This window comes from Zingiber officinale, chromosome 4B (genome assembly GCF_018446385.1).
Source record: "Zingiber officinale cultivar Zhangliang chromosome 4B, Zo_v1.1, whole genome shotgun sequence".
Taxonomy (NCBI): Eukaryota; Viridiplantae; Streptophyta; class Magnoliopsida; order Zingiberales; family Zingiberaceae; genus Zingiber; species Zingiber officinale.
In genome coordinates this window covers 344,488-358,030 of record NC_055993.1, presented here as the reverse complement: position 1 = coordinate 358,030, position 13,543 = coordinate 344,488, and the positions used below count along the sequence as shown (strand labels likewise).

At 34.6% G+C, this 13,543-nt stretch overlaps 1 protein-coding gene across 3 annotated transcripts; it reads right to left on the bottom strand.

Annotated features, from left to right (window-relative positions):
* Positions 1-721: 721 nt before the first annotated feature.
* On the bottom strand, positions 722-7,920 carry LOC121974296 (very-long-chain aldehyde decarbonylase GL1-9-like). Of its 3 annotated transcripts, none has more exons than XR_006109976.1 (3): positions 7,297-7,920; positions 1,272-2,131; positions 722-1,182 (listed from the first exon to the last, which is right to left on the bottom strand). XR_006109976.1 is itself a non-coding variant. In XM_042525288.1 (3 exons), exons 1-2 carry the CDS (start codon positions 7,525-7,527, stop codon positions 1,586-1,588), a joined length of 777 nt encoding a protein of 258 aa, XP_042381222.1. In that variant the 5' UTR covers positions 7,528-7,920; the 3' UTR covers positions 722-1,182; positions 1,562-1,585. The 3 variants fall into 3 exon arrangements, 2 of the variants coding, with proteins under 2 accessions (XP_042381222.1, XP_042381221.1); XM_042525288.1 differs by having other exon boundaries at positions 1,562-2,131; XM_042525287.1 differs by having other exon boundaries at positions 722-2,131; positions 7,297-7,621; positions 7,740-7,920.
* Positions 7,921-13,543: the final 5,623 nt, after the last annotated feature.

Here is a 13,543-nt window from a genome sequence, read left to right as displayed (position 1 = left end):
CGTCAAAAAATAAGAAAAACTCATCGGATTTACCAGAAAAAAAACTTTGTTAATAAAAAAAGGATTAATTCTCATATAGTTATACGTATGCCTCTAGACTCTATAATTAAGAAAGGAAAGAAATTCTAATATATGGACTTCAATTCTAATATTGTAGAAAAAAGAAAAGAGATCTTTTCAGGAAAAGAAATCTCGAATAGGATACCAATGTAGATAAATTATGACCCATAAATATCAAAAATATCAAAATTACTCTAAACACCATAAAAATAGAAATTACTAAAAATAATAATAAAATCTTCAGAGGCTCAGTTGAGGATCTAAACGGTGGAATTTGGGTTCAAAATTTAATGGTTACGGGTGCCCGATAACAAATATAGATTTTAAAATTCCTTATGTGTGATTGTTAACAGAATCTGATTCCTAATTTTAAGTCAAAAGTTATGACCATTATAATTTGGATTAATCCTCTGTCACTTTGTGTAGTCACCCTTGCACATTTGGTCTTTCATTATTTCTCTCATGTTACTTAATTACTCACTCAGTTTGGCTAGTTGATTCAGCTTGGCTAGTTCGGTTTGCCTAATTCATTAGACACATTTGACTCCCTTTCCTCATCTAGTTTACTTAAATCATCTACTAGGCAGACCCTTCTTTCTCTGTTGGTAGACCATTTTCCTTCCATTTCATCTTACCAAACCCAGTGTAACCATAAGAAATGTTGGAATCTAATTGCCATAATCAATGGCAAATGCTATCACAATCTCTTACAAAGGAAAAGGTTTTTCTCATTACATTTTGTTACACACGATTCCATGGTTCCTGAATTACATTTCTCTGCCTTTAACTAGTTCATAAAACGAGGAACAAGCCATGCGGGGACCAAATTAAAGTTAATTCACAGACATAGATATAAAGAACAGGTAGGAAGATGGTGACGCTGTTGCATTGCTTCCTGACATAACCATGGAGGTACAGATCCATGTGGAGGAACAGTGATCCAGGTGTTATTTTACAGACATGTCTCTTTCAGACAACGATATGGCTTTGTGAGATTCATGCAACTGGTGGTGCCTCTGCCAAATCTAGCAACTTTAGATCGATAATCCATCCATGTATCGTACACTTCATCATGGTGAAGTAGGTGCTGTGAGGGCCGGAGAAGTCTGTGGCCTTCGGTTGCTGGAATCATTAGTTAGGATGTCATCCTCACACCAAGATACAAGTTGTAAGGTTTAAAAGGAAGGGGAAAAAAAAAAATACAATCTTACACTTTAGGTTGCCTCTTCTCTACATCAATTTCCCACAAATTAATAAGAAAACTCTGATTCACAAGTTTCGGGATATTCAAGTAAATTTCGAAACATTAATGAAGTTGGGAATCTCAGAATTCCTAGATGAACATGTAGTGTGTGAGCCAGTGGCAATGACTGAACAATTGAGCTGAACAAAGAGACTGAAACAAGCAGAAATGAAGAATCAAACGTCCTACTGTTTTTTTTTTTTTGAGAGAGAATTGAACTGCATAGATTCTCAACAACTGGTATATTTTTATGCATACCACTGCAATCTGTCTTTGAACATGTCAAGTAATCTTTTTTAGTATCCTTGCCTCGAATCCACCTTCTTGGCGGTGCATCAAGCTGAAAGGCATGTAGGTGCCCAGCAATCTGTCCCATACCGAGAAGAACGGCTGGGAGTAGTTGTACTTTGTGCCCTGGAGTTGATGATGGATGTCATGGTAGGCAGTGTTGTTCTGAAAGAGGATATGGAAAATATTTCCAGGTAGCCAAAGGCCACAATGATCATCCACCGTCTTGATAACAGCAAAGCAGAAGAAGAAGACCGAGGTTCGTGCAGTCATCCCTGAGATCAGGAATGAGATGGCCCCACCAAAGGTATCGAGAAGAAGTCCCTCCAGCGGGTGATTGTAAAGGGCACCAATAGCATAAGGAACAATAAGTCTATGATGCTGTGAATGGACATGCTGGTACAGGAACTTGTTCTGGTGCATGTATCGATGAATGAAGTATTGCCATGTGTCCATTATGAACATTGCTACCGCGATTTGGATCAATTGGACGAGTAACGGTGGCTGAGCTAAGCTACTTGAACTTGGCTTGGCAGTCACCTGCAAAATCAAGAATCAGACCATAGTTTTCTGTTTTTTATATATGTTACGACGAAGGAACCTAGTCTTATCATTTTCATCCACAATACCACAACATGTGTGTGTACAACCACAGTCACAGATTATGAACATATATAATACGACTACATTAATTGATTTGTTTATTGAAAAAGGAGTAGATGCGTGAGTTTCCTAAATCTTATCAATGGTGGTGTCATAAGAATGGATAGTAAGCATATGGCCTAGAATTAAGTGATTACTTTTATTAGACAGGCAAACAAATGGGTGCCCAGCTCATGATATGGAAGTGTCATACCAGGAAAAAGAGAGAAATGAAAAGACATTGAATGAAATAAAAAAAATAGATTTCTCTTATTTACTTGGAAAGAAAAAGAGAAGAGAAAGGAGTGCAATATCATCAACTTGCACATCACATGAATACAAATAATTGAGAATGTCATCTCTTTTCTAATATTGATTCACTTAAAATGAAATTTGAACTATTCCATTTCCTTCCCTCCAAATGACTGGAAAAAGTAAAGCAGCCATGATTACTTAATCACCATATACCCCTAGTCTTCAACTGTAAACTACAAAGTTGAGATAATGAATTAAAAACTAGATACCACCTTTTCAGTATGAACGATAGATAGACTACCCAAGTTTGGAAGATCTATATGCATCTTGTGCGTACTAATGCACAATATGTATGCCTGAATTTGGGATATCTACATACATCTTGCGTGTACTAATACACAATGCGTACACCTGAGTTTGGCATATCTAAACACATATTGAGTGTACTAATACACAACCTAGTACAAAAAAAGCAAACTTCAGAAATTGGGATTCATCTCCAACTTATAATCATTTTAACTATTACGAGCAGGTTTGGGCTTTTTACAAGGACCCCACATCATCATCCAATCATCAGCCTCACTTTATCAAATTTAATCTCTTTCAAGGTCTATTTAAATTTTCTGCAAATTTAACCATCACACCATTGATTGTGAAATCCAGTGAATATTTCAATGGGAAAATATGCCAGCTCTTTATATGCATAGCTCATTACTGCCCCTTTATTCTGGCACATTTTGATAGTCTTTGCTGCACAACTCAATTCTTGTTAAGATACTCTAACTAACAAGTAAATTTATTGTGACTTTATTTCATCATATTTGCCTAGCAGGATGATTCAGAATGACGGTGCCGGTTCAAAATGTCCAAACATGTTAATGGATAAAGAAGCAATATGGGTCTTGTCTCACTTTACCCAAATTTTATCCGTACTTATACATATATCAATTATTTGATATATTGGCCAAAAAGATGTGCATTTTTGGATGAACATAGACTAATTACCTAACTTCACTAGTACCCTTGAAATTATAAACATGAACAGCAATACCTCCAAACTTCCATATTGCATGTGTTTAACAAAGGTTCTCATATAACCAAATTGAGGATCATGAATGTCAAAAATTTCCTATTGAACCCTGAATGTGATCTAACTCCTTCCTCACAAATAAATGAGATCAGGCTTTGGCTGTGACCAAAATTATAAGAAAGCAGGAAATGGTTCAAAAGAGTAGGTATTAGAGATGGCAAGCATAATCACACAGCAGGAGAATTAAAAAATAACACAGAGAAATAGAAGAATATAGAGAGAGGTTGAAGTCATGATTTATGCTCTAATACCATGTTAGTCAATTGTTTATAATACTCCCAAAAGCTAAATCTAAGTAAATATTCTTATCTATAATGTTTTATTTGAAAATCCATGATCTGTGATCTAAAACCTTCAATTAAAATCACTGTAATATGCACGGTTAGTAGGAACTAGGAAGAGACAGCAAAAGGATCGGGAGAGAGGGAATCGAGAGAGAAATTAGAAGAGGGGAAGAGGGCAGGTGTGTGAAAGACAGTGATAGCTATGCGGGATTGGTCAGACACTCAGACTAGGCAGCAAGATGAGGATTCTTTATCATTAAAATATTGAGATGCCTTTAAAATCACATAAGATAATCGTACTAGGGAATTAAAGGTTTGAATTGGCTCCAAACAGTTTATACATATTCAGCTGCTTCACATTGCTATTCAAAAATCCATTGGGGCAATCTGTTCCAAATTTTAGGCACATTTAATATATTAAAATGATCAAGCCAACGGTCCAGATCCAAGCTTTTGGTACTGATTTCATAATTATGCTTCAGAGTTCAACTGTAACAGAAAGAAATGTTCTAGCCAATCCTAACCAAGATCTGATCATGTATAATAAAGCATCCTAGCTAGTCGTTGCCCAAATCCATCTTATCCCAAGGCATACACAGGGTTGTATCAGATTGGTGTCTGGTCATTTGCAACAACTTAGAACTGACTTAACAATGAGGACAAAATAAAGTTATCACTTGACTTGCTAGGAACTAAAATATCAAAGATCATTACTAGCATATACATAGTGGGAAAGAACAGTCACCCACACTTCTTCCAACTGTCAATATTCTCCCTAAAGTCTGTGATCTATTTACTCTGTAGTCAAATAACAACACTGTAATAGACTTTTGCTGAATGCCAATATAAGATGCAAGTAAAATGATTGCCTAAAAAGCAACCAATGCACATTCACTGCAGTGATAGTGATGACATTGTAATGCTAGCATCAACTTATATTGTAAGGAACTAAAGATAAGAAGTCCTACAAGTTAAGCATGCAGTTATGGGTATCAAGAAGGAAAACATAGTGTCAACAGGCTTCATTGAATCAGGACTTAGACAAGTTTTCTGAATGGTTAGTACGCAGTTTTCAAAGATAGGAAGTATAATCCAGAAAATCTCCAATATTCTACTACTCTGCTAAGGATTCAACAATAGAAATATACCTAAATCTCAGTTTAAAGTGGATAAATTTAGTACGAGAAGAAATCCAACTATGAACAGACCTCATATTTCCCTCATCATTTAAGATGGCCTCATATTTCCCTTTCAAAATTAACCATGAAATTATTTTCCTTGTCTATTATTACCTCTTAGCAAGTTAACCTTAGAAATATGATTTTTTTTAACTATAATCCAAACAAAATTGAACATTCCTAGAATGCTAAAAACACAATTGCATGACTTTATTATTTTTTTTTTTACTGATCGTCCTAATTAACAAGGAACCATACTGAAGTAACATTTTTAAATACTCTTCAATCCCTGATACAAAAAGATATAAACCTAAGGCTAACCTGATAACCTCAGCAAGCAAAACAGATCTTATTAAAGTTTATGCACTGAGATGATTGGATGTTTTTTAACAATCAAACATATTTCTACTCAAATCTTCCAAGATCAGATCACACATGGAAACGATAAAACAACTGCCTTGCTTAATGAACCATGCCAAATTAGCAACACAAACATCAACAAGATGTATTCACACTAATGACGATATAGCCCAAACATGTATCCAGTTATTGAGCTATGTTTGGGGAAGATCATTAGTCAGAACTGTTTTTAGTGTTTCCAGTAATGTTTCTCAAATCCATGTACCAGTAAATCTACTTGTAGTCAACTCATTTCAGTTAACAAGATAATATGATTTAGAAAGTTTACATGAACCCTTGATTGGCACTTAGTTTATCCTTGATCTCATATCTAGATTCTCATTAACTGCAATAGCCTGCATAACATATAAATGGCTAGTGCAGAGACAGCTTTATATATGAAAATTTCCACAAATTCTAGTGTGCAAATAACAAGCGTCCAATGTCATTTATAGACTACCAAACCCTAAAAGGGATAATCTTGCACAGCATGGTATTTTTCATTTTTGTGTGTAATGTGAAAAGCTAATTTAAAAATATTTCTCTAAAAAAAGAGAAAATGAGATGATTAGAATATCTCTCTATGACAAATAAAACAAGAATGCACGAAAAGTAGACTCATAAAATTAGAGCAGAGGTGACAACAAAGAAACCGAAAAAACCCAGAACTACATTTAGTGATCCAAACATTAATGTTATTTTAACTACCTTCCTAAATTCAATACCAATGAAGAACTAGAGAGAACAAATATTGATCCTAAGGAATATAGACTTGCCATTGACACCTTAAGTATATTAATGAACTATTGGATCCCATATTACCAATTATTCTATTCAATAGTGTACAAATATTTCAAGTAAACAAGAGCTGGAAAAAATGTAGAGTTCTCTATTCTTTAATAGTTTGTATACTTTTCTAATTTCTATACCTTGAGTTAGGGATCAAGGACAAGAATTACAAAAGAGATTTAAAAAAAAATAATTCATTCACATCATATTTCCTATTAGCGTACAAGTAAGATTGTACTTGTATATAGATCATGGAATATGTGGGATCATACACAATGTGGAGGTTTGAAATTCATGTTCCCAGGTAAGCTTGCTGATTGTGCAAGAGCAGCACACCATTACTAGGATTCAATGGGATCACCAACCAGACTTCATACTAGAACCCTACCAAGTGTTAAGCTGACCCAAATCGATTGATAGCCAATTGTGTATCAAATGATCAATAGACTTGATACCATGCCAAATGTACTAGGTGTTCTACTAATCTGACCTGGTGTTCCCTAATTAGTCTTCAGAAGTTGTAACCCCCCTTATATATGGCATGGGAATCAATAATTACAGGATACGGTATGTTTGTTAATCCTAGACTCCTTGTTGGATAAAAGAATGAGTAAAACCATCAGTGGGATTATATTGTAGCAGCAGTGTTAGTGATTTATGAGAGTGGCATAATAGTCATGGACGTAGGCAAAGGCAAGCTTGCTGAGCCATGTAAAATTTGTTGATTTTTTTATTTATTTTTGTTTTTCTACACCCATGCTCCTTCGAGGTTCTTGCTTCCATGGTGTGTAGGTGGGCATTGTGTTTCTAACTGGTGACAAAGAAGTATTAGATCACTAGCAACCAATACCTGAGAAGTGGCAGGATCATATCAAACCCAATTCTGGAGTATATTTGCCAGATCTACTAAAATCTAATAAGAAAGCCTATTAACTTTAAGTTTCAACATAATTATGATTTCATCAAATATCAAATTCTAATACTAGTTAGCCTCATTAGTGAGACATTGACCATAAAAAAGAACACACAAAAAGAAGTAAACACATCGGAAGGAATTCAACTACTCACCAAGAACATGAGCCCTGCAACCGTGGCCTGAACCAGCTGCTGAAGCAAAACTCCCTTAATCACAGAGGGTAAAGGCACCACATTCTTCTGCTCCTGTTCTTTTCTAGTATGCAATCGGTACTGGTCCAGGGAAGGCAGGAGCTGATACAGTCCAGCGTACAGCCAATACACTACGACGGGGGCAAAGGTGCCCATCAACTCATCACTGATGTACCCTTCCCAGAAGACCATCTTTGACTCAATGGAGATCCGGAGAAAAAAAAAAAGAACTCCTATTTCACCGAGGAATTCAGAAATCGGTATGAAGCGCGACAGATTGTGGTCACTGGAAGGGGAAGGGAAAAGATGGATCTTTACAACGGCATCCGTTCCGGATCCAGCAATTTCTCACCGTGGTGCGAGAAAGATCAAACTTGGCGATGGCGACGAAAAATTGCAGTTACCTCGAAATGGCAGATCCGACGCCCGAAGGGATTCGAAGAGTTGGAGTTCCGATCAGGAGGAGAAAATGCAAACGGCGCTTTCCCCTTCGGCCCTCTCTATCGGGATTTCAGGAATCAGAAAAGCGTCGTCGGTGGAACCATTTTCGTTTCGTGTTTTCTCCCGCTGCAATTCTCCCAAGAAAACAAGTGGCAAATGGGTTGGATCGTGCGGTCATCGTGAGATCATAGTTTACCGTTCCGCAACTTCAGGAAAATAGTTTAATTGAACTTTTAAAATTTTATCAATTTTATTTTTTAATATATTCATCAAATTTATACTAAAATTTGATAGGGGAAGGATTTAAGGAGAAGACGGGAATTGAAATAAAAAAATAAAAAGAGAAAGAGAAATTAAAAAAGTAAATAAAAAGAAATTCATAAGTTTTACTAAATTTTATTAAGAATAATATGAAGTTGTTTCTAAGTTGTATTAACACAAACTGATTTAAACCAAACGATAATATATTAATATGCATAGCTTTTTCGTCACCACTCTAGTTTAATTTTAGACATTAATTTTAGTTATCTAAGATGATTCATTCGTCCTAATATTTATGTTAATCCATCAGTAAGTTAATACGGAGGAGATAAATTATATATGACTACAAGCCATTAGTATAGATGACCAATGATCTTATCTGAAAGTCGATGAGATGGATGCTCGGGATGTGGCGCTCCCGCTGACCTCCTGTGCACTTTGCTCCGACCTACAACACAAGTGGCGTCAGTGTCAAGCCAGGAAAGGAGTCCCGGTGATGACCCTCTTATGCTCAAGTCAATCTACCTCCGGTGAAAAAGAAGAAGCAAATACCGAAGCAACAAGAAAACTGTACGTAGCGCAACAGTAAATATCGCATACCTCCGCCGATACTTGGACCCCTCTTTATATAGGGTTTTAGTAGCGCAAATGCACGCTTCCCAAGGCGAGCACGTATCTCAAAGCTTCCCCTGAAAAGACGTGTCCCTAACAGAGTACCTTAACAGACCGAGCATATCTCTGAAGTGACAGTGAAAGCTTCCGCCGTACGATCCTCTGTCTAACCATGTCGTCTGTCAGTCGCACTAACTCCTAAAAGGATATCAAAAGATAGTCTGCTGTGTCTATTGCTTGGCAGAGTGGAATAGTAGATCGGTCGGAATTCTATTGTCCACGTGTTGTCTGTAGTCGGGTTAAGCGGAGTAGCTATTCGACCGAAAGTCCACTGTCCGAGTGTTGTCTGTTGTCGGGCCGAGCGAGATAGCCGCTCGGCCGGAAGTTCACTGTCCGCGTGCTCGGCTGATGTCAAGTCTGCTGCTAGGCCGAACGACTCTTTGTCGTTCTCTTAGTTGAGCGTCGGGTGCTCGGCTTATGACCGAGTCAAAGGTGATCTTAGATCGAGACTTTTCTCTTCCCGATCGAGACATATTTGTCTAATTTGTAAATGACTTCTAAGCATTGACCGTCTTAATTTTGACCTCTTTTAACTTTTATCGTGAAAGTAAGATAGGGTCTCTCATCATTACCGCATCAACCAAGATATAGAAAAATATATGTTGAGATGTGTTGAATTTTGACCCTATAAAATTTATAGGATAATATTTCATGTTCCAATCACCATACCTTACTGCACCGCCCCGTCAGAGGAGACTTAATTTTTGCTGTCTGTATTATTGATTCATTGATCTCTATTTGAACTTTATTATCTTATCCAGTTTGTTGTACGTGCTACAGTGAATAGTTTGCTTAGCTGTGATAGATTCCACTAACCTAACCTCAACTCTAAGGTTGCAGTTCAGTTCAAGTGGAGAAAAAGTCTTTATGTACCATTTATACTTTTGAAATTTATATAAATTTTAGTATAAATTTGGTAAATATATTATCTATGTTAAAATAAAATTGATAAAATTTTAAAAGTTGAATTAAACTATTTTCTTTAGTTACGGAACGGTAAACTATTCTCTCACGACGACGGCACGATCCAACGCATTTACCAATTGTTGTACGTGCCTATTATTTTATCGATTCCTATTGTCTAATTTATTATATATTGGCTTATAAGGTTTTAGTCAATTTTGCTTTGCTTAATCAAGTTACTTTAATTTCTACGGTATATTCCTGTTTTGGTTTACATGTTTTTATTATTTATCCATCGTAATTTGTAGTTGAGATTAAATCCTACAATATGACATTTTAAATTTTGATCAACTCATTCGATTTTGAGATGAATTTAGTTGATGAATGATATTGTATATATCATAAGTGGAGCAAGTATACTTTTCTAGTCTTAAATGTCAATGGTATTTGCTTGCCAACAACAATAAAACTTATTACATGAAATCAAGATATCTCTAGCTTAGGAATTTTGAGATGAAAGATTTTAAGGACAACTTATCTTTTTGTTAGATATATTAGTGACAGATCAAGAAATTCAAGCATGAAAGGATGATTATTATGTAGAATAAGAGATAGTATCCTTTATCTCCATCGGTAGAATTACATAATACTAGGAATTCCATAGCCGGTAAGGGACGACTACTAATGTCGCCCTCCCACTGGATCCGCCCCTGGATATACAAATACATTGAGATTGCTTTTAGGGTACTTTGTTACTATCACAAAAGAGCTATATCAAAAAGGTCCTCAGAAGATATGACATGCAAAATTGTAAATCAAGTGATAACATATGTCTAAGGGAGACAAATTTAGTCTCAAATAGTCCCAAAAAATGACATTGAGGGAAAAGAAATGCAAGAGATTCCTTATGCGTCAGCAGTAGAGAGTTTAATATATACTTAGGTTTGTACATGTCTAGATGTTGCTTACATTACAAGGATATTAGGTAGATATTTGAGAAATTCACAGTCAAACGGGTCTTATGATATCTATTGAGAATATAAGATTACATGCTCACTTATTAGAGGTTAGATTTGTTGACACAGGTAGGCCAGTAAAAGGGGGTGAATTACCTATAAAAAATAAAACTAAACCTATCTCTATCTTTCAACTCAGATTAGTAGCACAATTAAAACAACAATAATAAAAGAAATAGCAACTTAAAAATAGTAGGTAAAAGGTCAAAGTTTCACTTGGTTATAACCTAAGTGGTTATTAATCCAAGGCGTTGAAGAAGCACTAGAAGATCTCATTCGTTGAAGGCAGAGAAACCTTTTACACACGTCGACAACTGAGAAATGACTAAGAAAGTTAATACAGAAGTTGTTGAATATTTCTTAGGTCTATGGATCTTTTTATAGCCTCTAGAAAATATTATATGCAGCTTGAAGGTGTCTCCAAAGAGATCGAAGGTGCCTTCTATCTGATAGAGTCTATTCGCCGAGTATACTCGACTAACGGCTAGCAAAGGCGCCTTTCTCAAAGGCTGGAAGGCGCATTCGCACTGTTCATTGAAGGTGTCTTCCAAACCATGGAAGACGCCTTCCAAACCATGGAAGACGCCTTCCATAAAGCACAAGGCAGATCAGCTCCCATAAGCTGATCTCTTCTTGTGTGGGTGATGATCTGGCTACTCGGAGTTGAGCTCATCTGAACCCAATTCTGACCTTCTCCTTGAGCAGGCTTCCTCCTCGACTTCTCGTTCCTCGGACGTCGCACATGTTCTTTTCGTCCACCGGTGTACTCTTCCGTAATACCTCATCCCTTGGATGCACCGAGCCTGTCAACTCTTTTCTAGTGTCATCTTTCTTGTTAGCTGCGTTTTCCGCTCGACTTCTTATGTTCCTAAGCTCCTGCACTCTTAGACACAAGGATCAAACACACATATGACCTAACTGAACTTGGTTAACCACATCAAAACTATTTCAGAATATTTACAATCTCTCTCTTTTGATGTTCATTAACTCAAGTTCAAGTTAGAGTTAAAAATGCAATAACATAACTAAAATAGATAAAAAAAAATTTGCTTGCAAAATAATAAAAATTTTAAATTAAAAAAAATTCTAACTTCCCCTTAACTTGTATTTATTTCTTTCCCTTCAAACACGTAAAAAAAAAAAAAAGGAAAAACACAATAAATAGTTAAACAAATTTTAAAAAATTTCTAGGTGTACTTTACCAACATTACTAGAAGACTAATATGTTTCAAAAATAATTTTCAAATATATGCTATTTTTAATAATTAAGTTTCTATTTTGATAAAAATAATTTAAAAATTACTTTTTAATTTCAAAAAATCTTGAAATTTTTTATTAAATTTAAGCCGAATAAGATAGACTAGTAAAAAACCTTTTCCAGAAAAATATTGTTTAATCTAACAAAAATAAATTATTTTACACAGCTAATTTTCAACAATAAATCTTTTAAAAAAAATCAACTCTAATAATTCTGTTAATTTTCTTGGATACGTAAAACATATTACTTAATTGTAGAAAAATAAAAGTTTTTAAATTTCTATTTTCTTAAATTTTTAATGTTAAAAATTTGTTTTTTTCACAAAATAATTTATAATAATTTAGATAATATTAAAAAAAAAAAATATTTATTAAGATAGAGAATATCATGTTATATCAAAAAAAATTATCAGAAATAAGTCAAAAAATTATTTTTAATGTTTAAAATACTATTTTCATTAATAAATACATAGAAAATAATTTATCAGTGAAAAAATTACAAAAATATTTCCTTTGACAAAGAATATTATAATTTATAATAGAAAAATAAAATTTCAAAAAAAAAATTCTGTTTGTATATCATATTTCCATTTTGCAAAAAAAAAAGCTTTTAGCAAAAACTAAGATCGAAAGATTAACGAAATAATTGATTTTAATTAAATGACTAAATCATGTAAATTAATGCATAGATAAGATTTTAAGAAAAGAAAAAAATATTCTTATTTTTTTAGCATAATTTTTTTATTCCAAAAAAAATTATTATAGGTTTTTGCCTATTGGATTTACTAAAAATTTAAGAGGTACATAATTTTTAGAAATTTTCCTAAATTACCCTTAGTGATTTATAATATACCAGTTGATTCTACTATAATTTCTAAATTTTAGTTTTTTAAAATCATTTGAACATGCATAGTCATTTTTCAATTTTTTTGATTTGTACTTTTAATTTTTTATTTTGTATCTTTAAATTATCAAATATATCTAAGGGCATGAATTTGCTAAGTTTAATTTTAACCTAGAATTATATCTTTCTAATTGTACTATATTCTTAGATAACATTTGGATAAATTCAAAAGATTACTTGAGAGATAGTACATGTACCTTATTTAACTCGTGTTCTGATGCTCCCCTTTCATCGCTGCTTTCTTCAGAGGATCCTCCCCCTTCGTCGATGCTCATTTATGAGGAACTTTCAACGTCCCTCTGGTGGTATGAAATCAGAGCTAGTCCGACGTAGACCTCGATCTCAAATTCAGAGGACAACGATTCATCCCATGTTGCCTTCAGATTCTTATGCTTCGATCTTGTTGGTCTTTTGCCCTTGTCCTTCTCCTTCTTCTTCAGTTCGGGGCAGTCATCCTTGATGTGACCTTCTCCTTGATAGTTGTAGCATCGTACCTTCCTTTTATTCTGAAAATACTTTTTCGCCTACGACTTATTAAATTTATTAAATTCAATAAACTTACTAAATGCTCTTACCAATAACGTTGCTTTATCTTCGTCGATTGATACTTTAAAGTCTGGATCGTCTGTTCTTGCCTTTAGGGAAATTGTCTGACTTGGCTCCTTTGATTCTGCAAATCTAGATTTATGAAGTTTTAAAATAGAAAATAAACTTTCTAATGTGCTTACCTCTAGATCTTTTGAAGTATAATAGG

Excerpts from the sequence above, each read along its gene's own strand:
- LOC121974296 (XM_042525288.1), bottom strand. The coding sequence starts at position 7,527 with ATGGTCTTCTGGGAAGGGTACATCAGTGATGAGTTGATGGGCACCTTT. Across the intron at positions 2,132-7,296 it reads TTGCAGGGCTCATGTTCTTG|GTGACTGCCAAGCCAAGTTC; the intron begins GTGAGTAGTTGA and ends TTGATTTTGCAG.